General features: G+C 43.9%; 1 protein-coding gene and 1 non-coding gene across 2 annotated transcripts in view; one reads left to right on the forward strand and one right to left on the reverse strand.

Moving 5' to 3' along the window:
- Nucleotides 1-12,008: 12,008 nt before the first annotated feature.
- Nucleotides 12,009-12,138, reverse strand: LOC149298728 (small nucleolar RNA SNORA35). The gene has a single exon (XR_016272408.1). It is a non-coding gene; the product is annotated as a small nucleolar RNA SNORA35 (small nucleolar RNA).
- Nucleotides 12,139-22,223: 10,085 nt separating this feature from the next.
- Nucleotides 22,224-23,903, forward strand: part of LOC149298729 (staphylococcal nuclease domain-containing protein 1) — a 356,956-nt gene continuing 355,276 nt past the window's right edge. The window contains exon 1 of the mRNA XM_089487066.1: nt 22,224-23,042. Within this exon, the coding sequence (XP_089343192.1) occupies nt 22,224-23,042 (819 nt within the window). The remainder of the gene's footprint in view (nt 23,043-23,903) is intronic.

Here is a 23,903-nt window from a genome sequence, read left to right on the forward strand (position 1 = left end):
CAAGCTAATGGTAAAGGTGATGGACTGGCCAAGCATGTTTCCAGATCTAAACCCTATTGAGCATCTGTGGGGCATCCCCAAACAGAAGGTGGGTGAGCGCAAGGTCTCTAACATACACCAGCTCCGTGATGTGATCATGGAGGAGTGGAAGAGGACTCCAGTGGCAAACTGTGAAGCTCTGGTGAACTCCATGCCCAAGAGGGTTAAGGCAGTGCTAGAACATAATGGTGGCCACACAAAATATTGACACTTTGGGCCCAATTTAGACATTTCCACTTAGGGGTGTACTCACTTTTGTTGCCAAGGTTTAGACATTAATGGCTGTGTGTTGAGTTATTTTGAGGGGACAGCAAATGTACACTGTTATACAGGCTGTACATCACTACTTTACATTGTAGCAGAGTGTAATTTCTTCAGTTTTGTCACATGAAAAGATATAATAAAATAGTTACAAAACTGTGAGGGGTTTACTCACTTTCGTGAGATAGTGTAAGTGTATGGTGTTAGAGAGTTTTTGTGTATGTGAGCATATGGTGTTCGTGTGAATGTATGTTACTATATGCAGTTAGAGAGTGTATTTTGTGGTGTTAATTGTATTATGTGGTGTTAGAATGTGTGTGAGTGTTTTGTGTTAGAGCATCCATCTGTCAGTGGAAGTGTATGCTGTTAGAGTGTGTGTTACCCTATGGTTTTACCATGACTGTGTGCAAACATATTGTGTTTAAATGTGTGTGTGTTTTTATGGTGTTAGCATGAACATGTGTATTAGTATTTGGTGTTAACATACACTCAAGGGCCACTTTATTAAGTACACCTCCCTAGTACTGGGTTGGACCTCCTTTTGCCTTCAGAACTGCCTTCATTCTTTGTGGCATACTTTCTACAAGGTGCTGGAAACAATCCTCAGAGATTTTGGTCCATATGGACATGATGGCATCGTGTAGTTGCTGCAGCTTTGTCGTGATTTATTGGATTGAGATCTAGTGACTGTGGAGGCCATTGGAGTACAGTGAACTCATTGTCATGTTAAAGAAATCAATTTGAGATGATGTGACCTTTGTGACACGGTTCATTATCCTGCAAGAAGTAGCCGTCTGAAGATGGGTACACTGTAGTCATAAAGGGATGGACATGGTCAACAACAATACTCAGATAGGCTGTGGCATTTAAACGATGCTCAATTGGCATTAAGAGGCCCAAAGTGTGCCAAGAAAATGTCCCCCACATCATTACACCACCATCACCAGCCTAAACCGTTGATACAAGGCAGAACGGATCCATGCTTTCATGTTGTTTACGCCAAAGTCTGACCCTGCCATCTGAGTGTAGCAGTTGGAATCAAGACTCATCTTCCAGTTCTTCCAGTCTTCCATTTTCCAATTTTTCCTGTTATTAGCTAACAGGAGTGGCACCCAGTGTGGTCTTCTGCTGCTGTAGTCCATCTGCTTCAAGGTCCGACGTGCTGAGCGCTCAGAGAGAGGTATGCACTCTGCATACCTTGGTTGTAACGAGTGGTTATTAGAGTTACTGTTGCCTTTCTGTCATCTCGAACCAGTCAGCCCATTCTCATCTGACCTTTGACATCAACAAAGCATTTTTGTCCACACAACTGCCGCTCACTGGATATTTTCTTTTTTTTGGACCATTCTCTATAAACCCTAGAGACGGTTGTGCGTGAAAGTCCCAATAGATCAGCAGGTTCTGAAATACTCAGACCAGCCCGTTGGCATCAGCAACCATGCCACTTTCAAAGTCACTTAAATCTCCTTTCTTTCCCATTCTGATGCCATGTGATTGGCTGATTAGCTATTGGTGTTGACAAGCAATTGAACAGGTGTACCTAATAAAGTTGCCAGTGAGTGTATGTGTAACAGCATGAATGTGTGTTAGTATATGGTATTAGTATGTGTGTGTGTTAGAATGTGAGGTGTGAGAATTTAAGGAGTATGCATTAGTGTGTGTCAGCATAGGGTGTATAAGCCTGGAGGCAGCTATATTTCCATTGAGAACAATGTTACCTACTTGTAAAACAACCTCCCAGCAAAAGTGGTGGAGGCTAATTTAAATGTGCATGGGACAGTCATATGGCTATCCTGAATCTAAGATGAGACTGAGGACGGATTAATGTCAGCATACCTGACAAATAAGAGTTTTGCAAGAATAGTAAAAACAAAATCACAAATCAAGAAGAGTAATATGATCTCATTTAATGGCTAGGAAAATCAGGGACATGACTGATGTACTGGAATACTAATAAGGCATATTTCAGATGTTGATACATTCGCTGTGATGTTTTCAAGGCAACAGAGCTGGTTGCTGACATGGTGGGAAGAAACTGATGTGGGAATAGCAAGATGATGTTGAGGTAAATTATGTATGTACAGATTAAGGGTGAGATGTATCACTAATGTCACTGATGACGCAGAAAATCTCTTAAGGGATGTCACTGGCAAAGGAAAGATATCACTAGGAATATCTCTCAACTAGCAACCTAGCAACCACTTGGCTCCCCTCATTCTCCTCCACAAGGCCTCTACATCCATCCCGGTGCCGGCATTTCATGCTGAGCACCGGAATATGACCTCATAGTAGTAGATAGTGAGTAGGGGGAGGGAGAGGGGGTAGAAAGTGATAAGGGAGGCAGAGGGGGTAGAAAGTGATAAGGGAAGGAGAGGGGGGTAGATAGTGAGAAAGGGGGGAGAGGGGTTAGAAACTGACAAGGGAGGAAGAGGGGTATATAGTGAGGAAGAGGGTAGTAAGAATATTGAAATAAGTAAAGAGTGTGAATTAATGTGTGGATGCATTGAGTGAATGAGGGAGAGCATGAGTTAATATGTGAATGTATTGTCTGAATGAGGGACAGCATGAGTTGTCTGAATGAGGGAGAGCATGAGTTAATATGTGGATGAGTTGTCTGAATGAGGGAGAGCATAAGTTAATATGTGGATGAGTTGTCTGAATGAGGGAGAGCATGAGTTGCCTGAATGAGGGAGAGCATGAGTTAATATGTGGATGAGTTGTCTGAATGAGGGAGAGCATGAGTTGTCTGAATGAGGGAGAGCATGAGTTAATATGTGGATGAGTTGTCTGAATGAGGGAGAGCATGAGTTAATATGTGGATGAGTTATCTGAATGAGGGAGAGCATGAGTTGTCTGAATGAGGGAGAGCATGAGTTAATATGTGGATGAGTTGTCTGAATGAGGGAGAGCATGAGTTGTCTGAATGAGGGAGAGCATGAGTTAATATGTGGATGAGTTATCTGAATGAGGGAGAGCATGAGTTGTCTGAATGAGGGAGAGCATGATTTGTCTGAATGAGGGAGAGCATGAGTTAATGTGTGAATGAATTGTCTGAATGAGGGAGAGCATGAGTTAATATGTGGATGAATTGTCTGAATGAGGGAGAGCATGAGTTCTCTGAATGAGGGACAGCATGAGTTAATGTGTGGATGAATTGTCTGAATGAAAGTGTGAATTAGTGATTGACTGTAAAAGTGTTTGTGTGTATCATAGATGTATAATTGTGGAAGGGCAAAGATGGCACTAGCAGGGGTTTTGAGCCTTGGGGACCAAGATGACACAGGCGGGACTGTTTGGGGACAAAGATGGCGCAGGCCGGACTGTTTGGGGACAAAGTTGACTTGTGCTGGGTTATTTGGGGACAAAGATGGCAAATCTTATGTGTGTAATCTGGGTGCTGGTCAGGTTCTATGTGGGCAGTGTGGACGCCAGGGCTGGCTTTTGGGTGTGCAACCTGTGATCTATGCCTGTAACTTAGGGGGTTTTAAATATACCTTTAATGCTGTGTTTTTATGTGAATTCCAATTGAACTATACCTGCAAAGCTGGGTTTTTGTGTTATTCTGTAGATCCATATTTGCTATGCTATGCTTCCATACATTATTTATGTATACCTGCAAATACAGGGTTAATATGTCTTATTCAGTTGATTAATACCTGCAATGCTGTTTCCATGTATTTATTTGATCTATACCTGCAATGCTACATTTCATATATTATTATTGTATACCTGCAAATACAGGATTTGTATGTCTGATTCTGTTTATTTGATATATACCTTCAGTGCTGAGATCACAAGTGAATTTCAGTTGATCTATACATGCAAAGCTGGGTTTGTGTGTTAATGTGTTGATCTATACCTGCTATCGGCAGCAGGGTCTAATATTTATATATATATGGGCAGCAGGGGCTAATAAATGGGTTTTAGATATTTGGACAGGGGTGCAATTTCAGTGCTTGCCATAGGCGCTATTTTCAGTAGATATGCCTCTGAAAGCACCACAAGGTGAGGGATGCTCATCAGCACCAGGTGACAATGCCCCAGTGCCTCTTTGTGTTTCCCTTTGCTTCCTGAAGTGGATGTGGCAACAGCCTGGGGTATCATCTCTGTTGCTTGTTATGGCTCTGTCAGACACAGACAGAGTTGATTGCTGAACACTCAGCATTGTACTATGAAAGTTCACAGCAACAAATCCATAAACATCTTTTCATGCAAGATAAGAATTACACATGAAAATGTTTTGTACCAGGTTTACATCACAAATCTAAGCCATAAATCTAGTACATGTTCCCAATAATCGCTTGTTCAGTTCCAAAGTTCTTTAAAGTTTCCCACGTCTTAAAATTACACACTTAAATACTGTTATCCATCACATTGGATGCCATATTAATAATTTCTTCATCCATTGTTAAAAATATTGCTTCATGTTGCAGAGTAACAAAAAAAGGTAAAGCTACACACAATAAAGAAAGTACTCATTGTAATTGGATCACTCTGCTAATTCTAAATAGCACGGCAGATTTGTGCTGCCACCTAGAGGACAAAATACATTCTAAGAATTTACACTATCTCACAAAAGTAAGTGCACGCCTCACATTTTTTTAAATATTTTATTATATCTTTTCATGTGACAAAACTGAAGAAATGACTCTGCTACAATGTAAACTAGTGAGTGTACAGCCTGTATAACAGTGTACATTTGCTGTCCCCTTAAAGTAACTCAACACACAGCCATTAATGTCTAACACCTTGGCAACAAAAGTGAGTACACCCCTAAGTGGAAATGTCCAAATTGGGCCCAAAGTTTCAATATTTTGTGTGGCCACCATTATTTACCAGTACTGCCTTAACCCTCTTCGGCATGGAGTTCACCAGAGCTTCACAGGTTGCCACTGGAGTCCTCTTCCACTCCTCCATGACTACATCACGGAGCTGGTGGATGTTAGACCTTGTGCTACCCCACCTTCCATTTGAGGATGCCCCACAGATGCTCAATAGGGTTTAGGCCTGGAGACATGCTTGGCCAGTCCATCACCTTTACCCTCAGCTTCTTTAGCAAGGCAGTGGTTGTCTCCGAAGGGAGGGGATCATTCTCTGCTTCAGTACATGTTGGCATTCATGGTTCCCTCAATGAACTGTAGCTCCCCAATGCCGGCAGCACTCATGCAGGCCCAGACCTTGACATTCCGACCAACATGCTTGACTGTAGGCAAGACACACTTGTCTTTGTACTCCTCACCTGGTTGCCACCACACACGCTTGACACCATCTAAACCAAATAAGTTTATCTTGGTCTCATTGGACCATAGGACATGGTTTAAGTAATCCATGTCCTTAGTCTGTTTGTCTTCAGCAAACTTTTTGCGGGCTTTCTTGTGCAACATCTTTAGAAGAAGCTTCCTTCTGGGACGACAGCCATGCAGACCAATTTGATGCGGCATGCGGCGTATGGTCTGAGCACTGACAGGATGACTCCCCACCCCTTCAACCTCTCCAGCAATGCTGGCAGCACTCATACGTCTATTTCCCAAAGACAACATCTGGATATGACACTGAGCACATGCACTCAACTTCTTTGGTCAACCATGGCGAGCCCTATTTTAAGTGGAACCTGTCCTGTGAAACCGTTGTATGGTCTTGCCCATCGTGCTGCAGTTTCAGGGTCTTGGCTATCTTCTTATAGTCTACGCCATCTTTTTGTAGAGCAACAATTCTTTTTTTCGGATCCTCAGAGAGTTCCTTGCCATGAGGTGCCATTTTGAACTTCCAGTGATCAGTATAAGAGAGTGTGAGAGCGATCACACCAAATTTAACACACCTGCTCCCCATTCATACCTGAGACCTTGTAACACTAACGAGTCACATGACACTGGGGAGGGGAAATGGCTAATTGGGCCAAATTTGGACATTTCCACTTAGGAGTGTACTCACTTTTGTTGCCAAGGTGTTAGACATTAATGGCTGTGTGTTGAGTTATTTTGAGGGGACAGCAAATTTACACTGTTATACAAGCTATACACTCAGTACTTTACATTTCTTTAGTGTTGTCACATGAAAAGATATATAATAAAATATTTACAAAAATGTGAGGGGTGTACTCACTTTTGTGAGATACTGTACATCCTCTTATCAACTTGTTATAGGCAACTAGCACAAACTGGGTTTTCCATGTATTAAAGTATTGAAAAAAATAACTAGGACTTGTTGCACCAACCGTATTTAATTACAGAAAAATACTCTGTCCACAATGGCACTTTACTCCATATCTGGTGGGTCTTCCCCAAAATCAACCTAGTTTGGGTTGACCTTTATACAACCTTAAATTCTGTAATGGGTAATAATCGGAACTGTCAAGCTCATGTGGAGTAGTTACTTACAACCTCTGTTTTGCATGCTAATGAGTTCATTAATAATGTACCTTTTCCTACTACTGTGGCAATGTGGCCGTGCCGGACCATATTATACTTAACATATTGATGTAAACTTCACTGTCTGAATCATGCTCACTTGTTATTTATATGATACTAAGTAAAGAATATCCTCATTGCCATACTTATGATTACTGCATTTGTGCTTATTTGTTACAAACTGCCTACAATTTGATTCTTTATATTCTTAATTCCCCTGCAACAATAAAACTTAAAGTCATTTAATGAAATTCCTGCACACACTAATTCAATTTAAAACCAGACTGGTTCAATGTGAGCTATCACACAACATTCTATTTATTGCCAGTAGATTATATTGTGCTTTTACAAGAATACACTTACAATATTCAAAGTTAACAAACCCATGGACCCTGGTACTGGTGCACCTGAAAAGCATCTAATCATGGTGCATATTTGGAATAATTAGTTCTACATATTTTAATATACAGTATAACATACTGTTGCCATCACAGTTTAAGCATAACTAAATTCAATTGCTTGAGGAGCCAGTCACGTGCACGTTGCTAATGCTGCATCTCTCTGCTTCACACTGTTTACGAGGCAGATATAGGCAAGGAAGACAGCTAGGGCGAGTACACAATTTTTATTTTGCTTTTCAAATATATTTGGTAATGGCTTGATCAAGTGATCAGAAGACTTTGTACGGATGCCTGTTTTTTTACACCTAAGAATGGGAGTGGGGGGAGGATTATCTGCAGATACGTAGATTTAGGATACAAATTCCTAAACATTAATAGGCTAGAAACAAAGGCAATGGTGGTGCGACCCACCATAAGTGAGTGGAGTGTAAAATAAGGACTCACCCTTATAGGGTTAAAAGAATATTCCTTGGAGTTCATACTACTCCAATCTATTTTGCCTAGTGTGGTATAAGAATCACACACACCCATCTATAGCTGGAATGTGGATATCTGCAATGGATAAAAGCCTTCATAGAGCAGTACAGCAACGATATTTAGCAGCACAAACAGAAAAAGGTGACCAAAATGGGCTCTCACCTTGCCTGGAGCCCGTGGATATACCGACATGAGGAAGCCCACGGGAGAAACGCGTATCAATGATTGCTTTTACCTATTGCTTTTACTTTTATAAATAGGCTAAAATACATTTTTTTAAAATGTGTGCATGATCCAATTTGATCTCTGCCTCATCCAGTGGGGAGGGATAATATAATGGCAATCCAGTGAACAAGTTGTTAAAATAATCTTCCCCATGGTATTTACATAAGATTAATTCTTAATAGATATATAGTGTTTATTTTTATCTGCAAACATCATTAAATAGGATTATTTAGGGTTTATATTAATAAAACCAGGTTAGAGATTTCTAATACCCTAGGTCAGGGGTGTCCAAGTTTTTTCTGCAGTGGGCCACTTCATCAGAATTGTATACGTGCGAGGGCCGCACTCATTTTTCACTGAGAGAAAATATGGCCTTTAATAAAATATGCAGATTAAAATAAAGTAAATGACACAAAACCTTTACTTTTCCTCTCACTGATTTCTGGGATTTCTGGGCCTACAAATTCAGGATTCTGGATAAGTAAAAATAAAATAGTTAATAATGAAATAAATAATAGTTAAAATAATGAAAATTCGGGACCAAAAACGAAAATTCAGGGTTCACTTTGCCGAAACTGAAAGTGACCCCCCCACACACATTTTAATAAAAGTAAGTTACACACCAAAATTGTACAAAAAAATTATATATTATGATTGTTAACAGCAATCTCAGGCATACCCAGATTCCAGCATGTACTGGTTGGCTGGGCATTGTATTTTTTGTCCAATTTTAGTGTGTAACCACACTTTTATTAAAAGTAACACACCACAATTGGACAAAAAAAATCAACAATATGACTTGACATGATAGGAGTGTGATTGCCAACAGCAAACACACTCTTTTTATACCCAGGCAACCAGTGAATGCTGGAACCTAGGCATGATGGGAGTGTGATTGCTGTTAGCAGATTGCTGTTAGCAATCACACTCTTATCATCCCAAGTCAGCCAATACATGCTGGTACAGGGTGGCTGTAAGTGCAGACCCCATACTGCTGGCAGCATCAATACATAAGGGGGGCAGCTAGCCAGGTTTCAGCATGTACTGGCTGACTTGGCATGATAGGAGTGTGATTGCTAACAGCAAACACACTCTTTTTATACCCAGGCAACCAGTAAATACTGGATTCTAGGCATGATGGGACTGTGATTGCTGTTAGCAGATTGCTGTTAGATGTTAGCAATCACACTCCTATCATCCCAAGTCAGCCAATGCGTGCTGGTGCAGACCCCATACTGCTGGCAGCATCAAAACACAAGGGGGGCAGCTAGCCGGGTTTCAGCATGTACTGGCTGACTTGGCATGATAGGAGTGTGATTGCTAACAGCAATCACAGTCCCATTATGCCTAGGTTCCAGCACTTACACATCCATGCTATCACACACACACAAATTCATTCATTCACAGATTCATTCCCTCAATCTGACATACTCATTCACACAACCTCCCCCACCCCCTTACCTGCTCTACAGCTCTCGATGCCGATCACAGACTTCAGCAGGGGGTACGGCCTCCCTCGTTCTCCCCACAGAGGAAGCAGGACTGGAGCAGAGAATAGACCCTCCCACAAGTAAGCGGCAGGGCTCTTATGATCCTGGCTGCCGATCTCACGCGGGCCGCACGTCGAGGTTTCGTGGGCCGCATGTTGGACGCCCCTGTTCTAGCGGGTCTCCTTCACTCTGGTAGATGCTTCTGGGGAGACACAATTTGCAGGCTGCAGTCAGAAGGTAGTTTTATTTCACACATGTATTGCAACTAGAGTTCATTAATACTCCAGCTCCCATGACGCCCAGCCAGTCAGGTATGTGAAGCATCAAGGGAAAGATAGTAAAACTGAAGTGTGTCAGATGTTAGTTTTGATATCATTATGGATTGGTACTGCAGCTGCTGTGGAATGCATGTCTCATGATGCTCAGCCATCCATTTGGCTGGCTCAAAATGTAATAACAGCACTTTGGGTGCCAAATGTTACCGCAACTGCTGCAAAACTACCAAGTGTTGTATGTTGGTTCCAAGCCTTTATGCCCCTTTTTGACACCCCTCTAACTATGCTCCTTTTTGTAATACCTCATAATGCTTCACTACACAACAACGTATTAACTTTTCTTGACTCCAATTTCCATGATGTTGAGCCAGCAATAGTAGGATTAGTAACTGGTAACTGTTAATTGGGCTTTGAAGCTCTACAGTAATTCTTCAGCACAAACACTAACTTTTGTTGACTGGATCTACAATAATATTCAGCAGCCATTTTGCTGGCTGAACTTTATGGAAATTGTAATTTTAGACTGGGGTTGTGGTGTCCTCCACTACACACTAACCGCAACGCCTATGATACACAGTCAGCTATCATCAGCTGAACACCATTACATTACATTTCTTTATATACTTCCAGCAGATTCCATAGCACCGTTACAACAAAGTCAGTAAAGTAATTTAAAATCACACACAATAATAAACTAGTACAAAAGGAGAAGGCGGCTCTGCTCTTGCAAGCTCATAATCTAGAACGGGGTAGTTGTGGCTAATCTTTACCTCCCCAGATATTGTAAACTAAAGTTCTCATGTTGTGCAGGTACATGATGGTCTGTAGCTAATACTGCCATGGTCATATAATTTTTCCTATTAATGGATAACTAACATTTTCCTCCTACCAGGAAACCCCTATCCTGGGCCAACAAAGGTAGACAACGGGGGTGAGGTAACAAGGTATCGGAGTAGGAGAGAGGAAAGGTGGGAAGGGTAATTTGTCACCCAGAAAAAATCCTAAGGACGCCCATGTGATAGGGTTATTATAGCTCAATAACTTCGCTTTCCATTTCTTAAACACAGTTTGCATATGACATTTAGTTATTTTTTGTTCTTATAAAGAATGGGTTAGCTTGTGCTAAAAACTCTGTATTAATATGGAAATATGGGGGTACCTTGACATTATGCTCTATTTTTAGAGCAAAGAACAAAGATGCAAAATGTACTATTAATGACCACATCTAGCATGTAGGGTGTAATTATGAAAAGATATGGATAAGCGAAGTACTATGAAAGTAAAAAAAATGTCTGAGGGAGAATGATAACTAAATTGTCATATCTGAAATAACAGCAATAATGTTTCATCATTGCTTCATTTATTCAAGTCTCTCGGATTTTAACTCCAATACCCATACCCAAATATACCTTTTACTTATGAGCAACATAAAATACCTCCATGTTTTATGCGAGTGCTGGGATGGGGACATCAACAACCCCTCAAAAGCAGAAAGTGTCTAAATCAAAATTGCATTTTAATGCAAATAGCATATGCCTGACATTTAATTATCTTGGGGAATTTACCTAATTAGCAGTGGCTTACCATACCCCCTTCGTGACAAAGGCTGATTTTACTTTTTGTACCCTTCGTGACAATGGCTGTTTTATCGTTTCTGCGGTGTTTGTGTTTAGCTGTAATTTTCTCTTAACCCATTTACTAAACCCACACAAGTTATATATTGTTTTTTTCAGGACAAGAAGGGCTTTCTTCAGACACCAAAATTTTTTTCATATGATGTAATTTCCTATAATAAAAATAATAAAATATGACGAAAAATTGAAAAAAAAACACATTTTCTCACTTTTATTTGAAAAATCTTTTATTCATCATAAAAAACTACTGAAAAAACCTGCTAAATAGATTCTACTATTTGTCCCGAGTTTAGAAATACCCAATGTTTTTATGTTTTTTTGCTTTCTTCTACACGTTATGGGGCAATAAGTACAAGTAGCGTTTTGCTAATTCAAAACCATTTTTCTCTGAATCTGGTAATTCTGTCTCTATGTGGTATTTGGGGCATCTTTGAAGCCAGCAAATTAAATTTACCCCACCAAACCATATATTTTTGAAAACTAGACACCCCAGGGTATTTTAGATGCTGATAGTTTAACCCTTTCCATGCACTAATCCTACCACCAACCCTTGTCAAAGTTTGGGATAGTAATTGTTTTTGGTGTTTTTTTCACATACTTTGTACTTCAGGTGTGAAAATACAGCTCCTGGTATATGTTGCTGTCACACAACACCCAGATATGTGTCCAGCAACATCTCCTGAGTACATTGATACCCCACATGCATGGGTTTGTCAGATTGTTTGGGGGCAAAAGGGCCACATTTGGAACATGAGCAATTCAAATTCAGTAGGAATTTTACATCTGGGTAAAGAAAAATGCTTGTACCCAACTATCAGTAGGGACAGGTTACAAGAAAGCCTGGCCTATCTCCAAGAAGGGATTTGATCTAGCACCTTAAGTGGTCCCTCATGCCACAGAATGGACACAGGGGTCACTTGACAGTGCAAATAAAAACGCTTAAAAATGGTGGAGCAAATAAAAGCTAAAAAACAGTAAATGTAACAAAAAATAAAAAAAAATACAAAAATGGAGCAGGAACAAAAAAAAAAAAAAAAATGGGAAACTGTGTGATACAGCTTGAAGCAGTCACCGACACAGAGTGCAGGTTTTCCAGGGCAATCTGGACAGTAAAATGTGGTGTCCTTTCTTTGCCCCCTGCTGTAGCATACCCTGCATCTCTTTTGGGGATTCTGCTTCTTTGCTGTAGGGGGGATTTTAAAAATAAAATGGGTAGCCCCAATTCTGTTGGTTCCCATCACCACTTGGGGACCAGGTGCATCACGGTACAAGATACCTGAAATTACTTCGAGCTGAAACTGCAAAAAAGACAGCTTCAGCCCAGTGTCTGCTTTTTTTGTGCAGCAAAAAAGCATTATAGGTTGCAATTTGCATTAGATAAATTGCAACCTTCTTGTACCAGGCCTTTGTCTTCCTCATAATGAGGTAGGGCTGTAGGAGTTGATCTGACAGATCAACTCCACCCATGTGCTTGTTATAGGCCCTGATGCACACTGGCTTTGTAGTGACCCCAGCTCTGCCACGGACAGAAACCTCCACGGTTCTCTCATCGTGGGTGGTGCTCAGCATGCACACCTCTTTTCTGTCCTTGAACTTCAATGCCAAAAGCTCCTCTTGGCGTAGAGCTGAGGTCTCCCCCTTTCCTAGCCGGGTTCGTACCAGGCGTTGTGGGAAACCCAAGCGGTTCTTTTTTATAGAACCGCAAGCTACCGTATCGAAACAATACAGCAGCTTGAACAAAGGGACGCTTGTATAGAAGCTATCTACATACAAGTGGTAGCCTTTGTTCATAAGGGGGAATATTAGGTCCCAAACAATCTTGGCACTGGTGCCCAGATGATCTGGGCAACCTGGAGGGTCAAGGTAGCTATCCTTACCCTCGTATACCCGGAAGGCATGAGTATATCCTGTCTCGCTCTCGCAGAGCTTATACACCTTCACTCCATACCTGGAGCGCTTGGAAGGAATATACTGCTTGAATCCCAACCTTCCTTTATATTTCATTAGGGATTCATCCATGCAGATATTCTTTCCAGGTGTATAAACCTCTGGAAACCTGGCAGCGAGATGGGTAATCAGGGGGCGGATTTTGTACAGCCTATCAAACTGGGGGTCCTCCTTAGGGGGGCACAGGCTGTTGTCGCTAAAATGCATGAAACGAAGAATCATTTCATACCTTTGCCTAGTTATAGTTTGGGCAAAAATGGGGGTACTAAAGATGGGGCTGGTGCTCCAGTAGGAGCGGATGGAGGGCTTTTTTATAATGCCCATTAACATTGTGAGTGCCCAGAATTTAAGAAATTCTGGCACGTCAATGGGAGTCCATGGCTGTTTTGCCCAAAAAGAATTAGGGCTAGCAGCACGGTGCTGCTGGGCATAAATGTTTGTTTGTGTGACAATGTCTCCCAAGACATCGTCTCCCAAAAAAACCTGCACAAATTGCAGTGGAGTGAATCCTGTAACATCAATATTGATGCCAGGAATTCCAGAAAAAGGAGGGATAGCTGGCTTGTACCTATTAGGCGCTACCCATGCCTCTGGTGCACTGCCACGACTATGTGTGGTAGGCGTCCTAACAGCCACAGATACATCACTAGATGTATCTGTGAACTGACCAACGTCAAAATCTGACGCTGTATCAGTGGCCTCAGAATCTGTGGCCAAAAAGGCATACGCCTCCTCAGCCGTATACCGCTGCATGGTAAGAATTGCAGCAAAAATAGTGGGGAAGGAAAGGGTTAATGGCTATAATAAAAAATAAAAAAAAAAATAAAAAAAAGTAAAAAAAACTAAAAAAAGTAAAAAAACATGTAAAAAAAAAAAACCCCAAAAACAATTGCCACTATGCAAGATCACTGTTTATGCAGTGATCAATGGCAATGAAGGGGTTAATATTATATGGGTGGCTCTTATAAGAGCCTTTGGATCAATATATATATATTTTTATTAGGGAATACCTGAAATACCAGAACACACCGATCTGTCTCTCTCCCTCACTAGAAGCAAGTGAAGGAGGGGGGCAGATCCAATACTGATCAAAGGCAATGTTTAGAAAACATTGCCTTTGATTTATCAAATCATGATCACTCTTATGAGTGATCTGACCACTAGGGGTGTTATTCACTGGATGTCCATGACATCCAGCAACACCCCCCCGATGATGTCAGCAGGCTCCGCCCCCCGGCTTGATGGGCGCCGCCATCTTGAAACACCGCGTGTGTTTCGAAGACACCGGCACCGGGAAGGTAAGTTGAGCATTTAGGAAGCGATCGCGAGTCGCTTCCTTTGCTAAACAGGTGTTGCAAAGATGCCTCGATACTGAGGCATCTTAGCAACACCAGCTAAGCAAAGGAAGCGACTCGCGATCGCTTCCTAAACCCGTTTTTCGGCGGCGGGCGCCGCCATGTTTGAAAGACGTGCAGTCTTTCAAACATGTTTTTTTTTTGCTCCTAGGAGCGATCGGGGGGGGCGGGAATGTTTTTTTTGGTGTTGCTCAATGTCTCGATGTCAAGGCATTAGAGCAACACCGTTTGAGTGAAAAAATCGATCACGGATCGATTTTTTCACCCGTTTAAAGACGTGCCGGTCCTGGCACGTCAATTGTCATAATCGTCACGATTTTCAGTGACGTGCCCGGACCGGCAATTGTCACGAAGGGGATACATACTTCAGATATCTGTACATTATTACTTTATGCACAATTGGTCTACTAGAAGGCTAATCCTATCATTGTCTGAAAAACCTTATTTTTATATTACCCAACGTTTTTTTATGCTGTCATTTCTCAATATTACAAAGTGAGCAGGTGTGGGATAAAGTGGGTCTACTGCCAAGTGTATGTCCAGAGCGAAGATTGGAGAAATGCAAGTTCAAACTCCTTCTCTTAATATGTAATTTGTTAATGTTGTGGGTGAATCTGGCTTTCCGTTCCCACCTGTGCTTCTTACCAGACACTCTTAAAGCAGTTATTTTGCTAAAGTACAAGAGTCTATTATAGTTGCCATATATATAGCTTTCCTACCATTACATGATGTATGTGCGGTTCCATTGGCCATCAGCTCGCTGGGCATGTGCCCAGTTTGCCACATGGAAAGCCTGGGCCTGGCTGAAATCAGAGAACAATGACAATTACACACAAGTGAGGTCAGGGGTAATTTGAGATTTACTGGAGCCTAATGCCTGGCTTGGTCCAGCTTGGTAGGAGAGGGGGAAATGTTAGCCAGGGCCAAACCTGAGTAGGATCTAGCATAATAACTCCTTCCCCCTCTAGCACTGGGTCATTGTTGTGTTTTTCTGGACCTGCGTGTGTAGATGACAAGTCAGTTCAGCAAGTGCTTCAGCTGGCTCACCCACCTCTATGTACACAGACACAAACATTTATTGAAATATCCATCACAGAGCATTGCCTACCACTGATCATTACTAAATTTAGTTATTGTATATACAGTTTTGACTAGAATATAGGTTAATATAATACATTTAAAGAGCATATGTCTAATGTTATCCATATCTATAAAGCCAAACTACTCAAATTTAATTTTATTTAATGCTGCCTATTTGCATTTATTTCTAGTTTTCAGATGTTTGATCTGTGGGTGTCTTTGTAGTTTCAGGACAATTTCAGTGGGGATATTTGACATTTCCATCAGCTTCACAAAACTATAAAGTGTGTCATTGTGCCCAGGGGAGGGCTGGTTAAAGGGGTGGGTGAGGCGCAATCTCTGGGCTGTCTGATTTAAAGATTTTGGGCCACTATGAGATGCTTTAGTAATAAACTATCCACAATACAATTTACTTGCAGTTAAAGATAACAACCAATATGTTTAACCGAACAGCGTTTACACCGGGAGAAGATCCTATTTTGGTTTCTTGTATATGTTTTCGGAGCTTGATTCTGTGGTCTATGATTAGGGAGGGTGCTATTCTCCAAGATTTTGGGGGGCTACTACATGCCTTCTTTCCAGATCAACCCCATAGCCAAGGCAGGTCTATGCAAACCTACTATTGAAGGACCAGTAACGTATCCACGGGGTAAGGTTCACTCGGTGATGAATATGTGCTGAAGAAGAGATTTGCCTAAAATGTTTCACCTTAGCTGTGGTAAGCTATGATTCCCCATAGCTCCATGAAATGCATTGTTCTTTATTATTCCTGTATTCATAAAGAAGTTAATATATATATACACATTTATAAAAACAATAAAGTTAAATTGAAGCGCTACAAAGTGACAAACACCACCGTGAAAAAATTATACAAACCCCTTGGGGAAAAACATGTATAAATTCATATCAAATATAGTGAAGAAAGAAGCATATCCTTAAGTTAAGCATCCAGCATAAAAATCAGGAAGTAATATGTCATATACTGATATATAAAATATAAGCTTAACACTAAAGAAAAGAAAACAGAAATATCAACAAAAATGGACAGTGCTAAATATAATATATATATATGTGTGAAGAAACAATAATATAGAGTAAAAAATACAAACACTGAATTAGTGTTAAAAATATTAGGAAAAATATATGTAATTTATTGATTAATTAAACAAATGTAATTAATTACATTATTAAATGAAAAATTTAATATAAGCAGGGCCGGCCTTAGGGGTGTGCGACCTGTGCGACCGCACAGGGCGCCATGGTTGCAGGGGCGCCTGACCGGGACTTAGATTAAAGCATCGTTTTTTTTTGTGTGTTTTTTTTTAAAACTTTATTTAACATCATTCATGTTAAATAAAGTTTAAAAAAAAAAACGATGCTTAAATCTAAGTCCCGGTCAGGGGCGCCGAGCGGTTGCTCGTGAAGTTCTCGGCAACCGCTCGGCGCCCCTTACTCTCCGTGACTCCGTCGCTGTGCCGGCATCTCATGTTGAGCGCCGGACTATTCCGGCTCTCAACATGAAATGCCGGCACCGCGGCAGAGCGAGAAGACGGATGCCTCCCGTTCTCACCGCAGGACTCCGGCAACAAGGTAAGTGGGGGGGTTGTAGTTTGAAGGGGCAGGGGGGGGGTGTAGTTTGAAGGGGCGGGGGGGTGTAGTTTGAAGGGGCAGAGGGGGGTGTAGTTTGAAGGGGCAGAGGAGGGGTGTAGTTTGAAGGGGCAGAGGGGGGGTGTAGTTTGAAGGGGCAGAGGGAGGGGGGTGTAGTTTGAAGGGACAGGGGGGTGTAGTTTGAATGGGCAGGGGGGGTAGTTTGAAGGGGCAGAGGGGAGGGGTAGTTTGAGGGGCGGTAGTTTGAAGGGGCAGAGAGGGCGGGTAGTTTGAAGGGGCAGAGAGGGGGGGCGCCAGAGGAGTAGTCCGCACAGGGCGCCACAACGCCTAAGGCCGGCTCTGAATATAAGAATATATATTTCCTTATAGTTATTTAATTAATCAATAAATTACACATTTTTTCTAATTCAGTGTTTTTACTTCATATTATTGTTTCTTCAAATATATATATATATTTATTTAGCGCTGTCCATTTTTGTTGACATATATACATTTATACTTATGCATTAAAATATTGACAAATATACATACAGAACCTATTTCTAAATACAATTATAAACATTTATTCATGAATAAATGAATGAGTGTTTTCTTTTTTTTTAGTTTGTATGCCCTATAAAATATCATTAGGTAATTGATAATGAAGAAATAGATGGATGTATAATAGTTAAACAGACATTTATAAACATTTTATGTATGTATTATAAGTATTTCCTGTTACTCACCTGTCCTCGGGTCCCACGTTGCCGCAGCAGCCGGCGCGAAGGAGAGGGAGACCCCCCTCCAACGCACGGCCACCTCCGCAGCAGCCGCCACGAAGAAGAGGGAGACCCCCCTCCAACGCACGGTCACCTCAGCAGCAGCCGCCATGAAGGAGAGGGAGACCCCCCTCCGGAATCCTGACCTCGGCTTGTATGAACTGTTCTGTCCTGGAGTCCTACCTGACCACGGTGTCTCCTTACTACTTGTACGTGACAGAATCAGAAGGCCATCATGAGACCCGCTTCGGTGGGACTTCAAGGTTCCTGTGAGGCTCGTCTGGATGAGATGGATCATCGTCTGGATGATCAGGCGTTCCAGACTCTTCTTCAGTGCACTGATCCCGGATTACAGGTGCACTCTCCTGCAGTAGCACTTCCACCAGTTCCTCCTTCGGCTCCAGTCGCTGGGGTTCATGCTCCTACGAACCTTCCGCCGCCACAACGTTACGGAGGAGATCCTGCTACATGTTGTGGTTTCCTTAACCAATGCGAAATGCATTTCGAACTTTCTCCTTATACCTTTGCTTCCGACCGGGCTAAGGTTGGATACGTAATTTCGCTCCTCACCGGCAAGGCTCTGGCATGGGCATCTCCTTTGTGGGAGAGAGACACACCGGTAGTTCGCTCCTACTCCAAATTTGTGTCTACACTACACACAGTATTCGACATTCCAGCCAGGAGTTCAACCGCTTCGTCCTCACTTTTCAATATTTGTCAAGGGGAACGCTCTTTGATGGACTATGCTATAGAGTGTCACACCCTAATGGCTGAGGTGAACTGGGCTAGTGAAGCACTGATTGCGGCCTTTTTGAACGGATTATCTGAGACTTTGAAAGATGAGATTGCAGCCCGAGATCTACCATCTGACCTTGACTCTGTGATATCTTGCATAACATACAACTCAGATTGACCTTCGACTCCGCGAGCGACAGGTACAGCAGGACAGCCCAAGAGCACGTGACAGAGACATTCGTCACCTTATACGTCCGGTCTCCCAGTTGTTTCCACCTTTTACGGCTCCTTCCGCTTCAGAGGAGTCCATGCAAAAGAGGAGTGCTGCCCGTCTGTCGGCGCATGAGAGGTCCAGGAGACATAAGGAGGGGCTCTGCTTGTATTGCGGCACGGCAGGACATTGGGCGAATTCTTGTCATAAGAAGCCGGGAAACGCCCGCACCTAGACTGGTTCAGGGGACCTGCTTTGGGTGTGCTGGGTATGTCCTCTGACACATGCAACACACAATTGACCGTTCCAATTTGGGTGTCGTGGCCTGCAGGCACTTCGGGTAACGAGACACTTCGGTTCCTGGTTATCTGCTCTCCCTCTACTCCAGTCTTTTTGGGGTTTCCATGGCTACAGACGCACAATCCCATCATCGACTGGACGACTAGAGAGACTACGTCATGGAGTCAAACGTGTGAGGAACATTACGTCAAACCCGTTAAACTGGCAAGTGTGTCCACTGCATCTGGGGCCGCTATTACTGTTCTTCCGGGACAATACTGGAATTTGCAGATGTCTTTGACAAGCGGGAAGCAGAGAAGTTACATCGACACAGACCATATGATTGTCCGACTGATCTCCTTCCAGGTACTATGCCGCCCAGAGGCCGGGTCTATCCACTATCGGTTCCTGAGACCAAGGCTATGGAGACCTACATCAAGGAGAATCTCAAGCGTGGCTTCATCCGTCGGTCTACATCTCCTGCCGGTGCTGGTTCCTTTTTTGTTAAAAAGAAGAACGGAGAGCATAGACCATGCATCGATTACAGGGGCCTGAATAAGATCACACAACGTTACTCCTACCCGATTCCCCTTATCTCCGAACTATTCGACAGGTTACGAGGGGCTACAATATTTACTAAACTGGATTTTCGTGGGGCCTATAACTTTGTCCGTATCCGTGCCGGTCATGAGTGGAGGACTGCGTTCAATACACGTTCTGGACACTATGAATACTTAGTTATGCCGTTCGGACTCTGCAACGCCCCGGCGGTTTTTCAGGAATTTATCAATGACTGTCTCCGAGATTTCCCCCAGCAGTTCGTCGTTGTCTATTTGGACGACATCCTGATTTACTCGGCTGACTTGCCTTCCCATCGCGAACAGGTCCGTCGTGTACTGTCCCGCCTTTGGCAACACGGACTATTCGCTAAATTAGAGAAGTGTGTCTTCGAGACTCGTAAAGTGACCTTTTTGGGATACATTATCACGCCTGAGGGGTTCGACATGGATCCATCAAAGGTACAAGCTATCAAGGACTGGCCGCAGCCCGTGAGCCTCAAGGCTCTTCAACGTTTCCTTGGATTTGCCAACTATTACCGGCGTTTTATTCGGAATTACTCCAAGATTGTTGCACCCTTAACGGACTTGACTAAGAAGGGTGCCAAGGTCACGGAGTGGTCGACTGAGGCAGTGTCGGCATTTGCTCTTCTCAAGGAGAGATTCACGTCGGCTCCGGTGATATGGCATCCCGATTCCCACCTACCATTCGTCCTGGAGGTGGATGCGTCTGAATCTGGGGTTGGAGCCGTACTCTCGCAACGAGCATCGTACAGTGGACCGCTGTATCCATGTGGATATTTCTCTCGGCACTTCTCTGCAGCTGAGAGGAACTAAGACATCGGGAATAAGGAGTTGTTGGCTGTCATCCTGGCTCTGGAGGAGTGGCGTCATCTGCTGGAGGGAGCTTCGGTACCTACCTTGATTTTGACAAATCATAAGAACCTCCAGTACATGGAATCTGCTAGATGCCTCAATCCACGCCAGGCTAGGTGGGCTTTGTGTCACGGACCGGGTCCAAACAGATGATTGCATTTGCCCAGCGCGCCCAAAGATTGTGTGCAGGAGTCACAGTGCAGTAGTGGAGTTAGACAGGGCCTGGTTGCAGGGCGACCACACTCACCCAGATGTTGAGCACCTAGGGTTGTGCAGCCAAACACCAGCCCCCCGATATAGCAGCGGATGAAGTCCAGAATGAAACGAAGTGATATCCTGCAGGCACCCTGGAGAAGGCATGAAACATATCACTGGAATCACGTGCAGGATGCTGCAGGCTGGGAGTATGGAAGCTAAGCAAAGGATATAGCAGAAACATAACAAGCAAGGGACAAAACATAACCAGACAAGATATACATGTTACAGGGCACTACAGTGAACCAGACAAGGAATAAACATTACTAGACAAGATATACATACTACAGGGCACAACAAAGGACAGGCAACAAGGCAAGGAACACAGGGGAAGGAGTGAGGAGCCGGAATCCTCGGACGCTTCTCTTTTAAGCAAGGATAGGCCATATTGACTAGTACATGGGGAGAGGAGAGAGGAACCAGAATCCTCAGATGATACAAGGAAGAAGGGCAAAGGTACAAAGAGACAGACAAACATGAATACAGGAACTAGCCTAGAACTATTTGATAACAATTGGAGATTCCGTCACATCATATGGCCATAGTATGTTTAGCCCACCACTACGCCAAAGTACTCCAATGACGGTGGGTCCTAACGCTAATCCCTGCTGACAGAGGTACGAAACAAACCAAAAATGAAATCCAAACACATATCACTGAGACATACCTGTAGACTGAGACAAACAGAACACATGGGTGGGGCACACCTTATAAAGGAAACAGAGCTGAAGCAAAGAGCTGAAGCAGAAGCACGGGATGGAAGATCAGAACAGAGCATAAGGAAATCCAGGAATGGATCGAAGCAAAACAGAGAAACTGAAACCAGAGTAAGATATGCAGTTCCGCAGCCTGGGTAGGACGTGACACTTTGTTCCTTTCCCGATTCCCATTTGTGCTGATGTACCGTCCGGGTTCAAAGAACACCAAGGCAGATGCATTATCGCACATGCACACGGGTCCAGATTAGGAGAGTAGGGATCCTGAACCCATTATCCCTTCTGCCAAAGTCATCGCTGCTATTCGATTACGTGGCTACACCCCTTTATTGGATCGAATTTCTCACTCTCAAGAACAAGCTCCGGCCTCCTTACCTCCAGGGAGACTATTTGTGCCCCCTAGTTTGCGTACTCCTGTACTACGCACGCTCCATGGCACCAGAACCTCGGGACATTCTGGAGTGGAGCGCACTAAGGATCTGATTTCTCTGACTTTTTGGTGGCCCACTGGGGCAGGGACACTACGGCCTTTGTCCAATCATGCACCAAATGCACGGCCAACAAGTCCTGCTGCGCACGTCCTGCTGGACTTCTGCGGCCGCTTCCTTGTCCCTCGGTTCCTTGGACTCATGGTAACATGGACTTTATTGTGGAGCTTCCTCCTTCTAAGGGTCATGCCGTGATTCTCGTGGTGGTTGACCGATTCTCTAAGATGGCTCACTTCATTCCGCTCCAAAAGCTTCCTAACGCCTCTACCTTGGCAGATGTCTTTATCTGGGACATCGTTCAACTCCACGGAGTGCCATCTGAGATTGTGTCGGACAGAGGTAATCAACATCTGGAGCAATACCTGCATCTCTTCATCAATGACCACCAGGATAATTGTGTCGATCTACTGCCGTTCGCTGAATTCGCAAGGAACAACACGCTCCAGGAGGCCACTAGGATCTCTCCGTTTTTCTGTCTTTATGGTCTCCATCCGCAGTCTCTCCCGGACACATTACCGGTTTCACCTATTCCGGATCTGGAGGAGAGACTTGCTTCCATCCGGGGTACTTGGGCTTCTGTTCATTCCGCACTGGAACGCGTGGCTCAGATCCAGCAACGTCAGGCCAACAAGAGACGTTCTGCCAATCCCTCGTATCGACCTGGCGATAGGGTTTGGTTATCTACACGGTTCCTGAGACTCCGGGTTCCGTCCATGAAATTGGCCCCACGGTTTATTGGGCCTTTTCCGGTTCTTCGTCAGATTAACCCGGTGGCTTATGAACTCTCGCTACCCAGAACACTTCGCATTCCTCAGGTATTTCATGCCTCTTTACTGAAACCACTGGTCTGCAACCAATTTACCCGAGGCGAACGTTCCACTGCTGGCACTGCCAGGAGGGCTTCGGAGAGAAACACTCCTCAGGTCATTCTCGATTCCCGGCACCAGCAAGGAAGCCTACAGTATCTGGTACAGTGGAGAGGTCTCGGTCCGGAGGAACGTTCCTGGATACCAGCGGCACGCCTCTCCGTGCCGCCATTGATACGTGCGTTTCACGCCAGACGTCCTTCTTGTCCTGGTGGTCGCCCTGAGGGCGCCCTTTTGAGAGGGGGTACTGTTACTCACCCGTCCTCAGGTCCCACGTTGCTGCAGCAGCCGCCGCGAAGGAGAGGGAGACCCCCCTCCAACGCACGGCCACCTCAGCAGCAGCCGCCACGAAGGAGAGGGAGACCCCCCTCCAACGCACAGCCACCTCCGCAGCAGCCGCCACGAAGGAGAGGGAGACCTCCCTCCAACACACGGCCACCTCCGCAGCAGCCGCCACGAAGGAGAGGGAGACCCCCCTCCACCACACGATCACTTCCCCTGCCGTCCTCCGAAGTGCCGCGCAGGAGAGCCTCTAGTGGCGAACTCACCAACTGCAGGCCTTTATGAAGGAAGATTACGCCACCCTCAAGATGGTCGCGATTCCCGGACACTAGAAGTGATGTCATGAGGGACTGATGGGAGATTCTGACTTCCTCCGCGGTTCTCCATTTAAACCCCTCAGACCAGTTACACCTTGCCTTCTGATGGTTGTCTATGCCTTGTGCTAGCACCCAGATAGCGTTTACCTTCCTGATTCCTGTGTTTGACCCTGGCTTGCCTGACTACGTTGTTTTCCTGTATCCTGACCTCGGCTCGTTTATTGTTTATCCTGAACTCCTGAATCCTGAACTCGGCTACGTTTATCGACTATCCTACTCTCCAGAATCCTGATCTCGGCTTGTATGAACTGTTCTGTCCTGGAGTCCTACCTGACCACGGTGTCTCCTTACTACTTGTGCGTGA

Source organism: Sceloporus occidentalis, unplaced genomic scaffold, assembly GCF_023333645.1.
Source record: "Sceloporus occidentalis isolate IW3139 unplaced genomic scaffold, rSceOcc1.0.p SCAF_31, whole genome shotgun sequence".
NCBI classification, from domain to species: domain Eukaryota; kingdom Metazoa; phylum Chordata; class Lepidosauria; order Squamata; family Phrynosomatidae; genus Sceloporus; species Sceloporus occidentalis.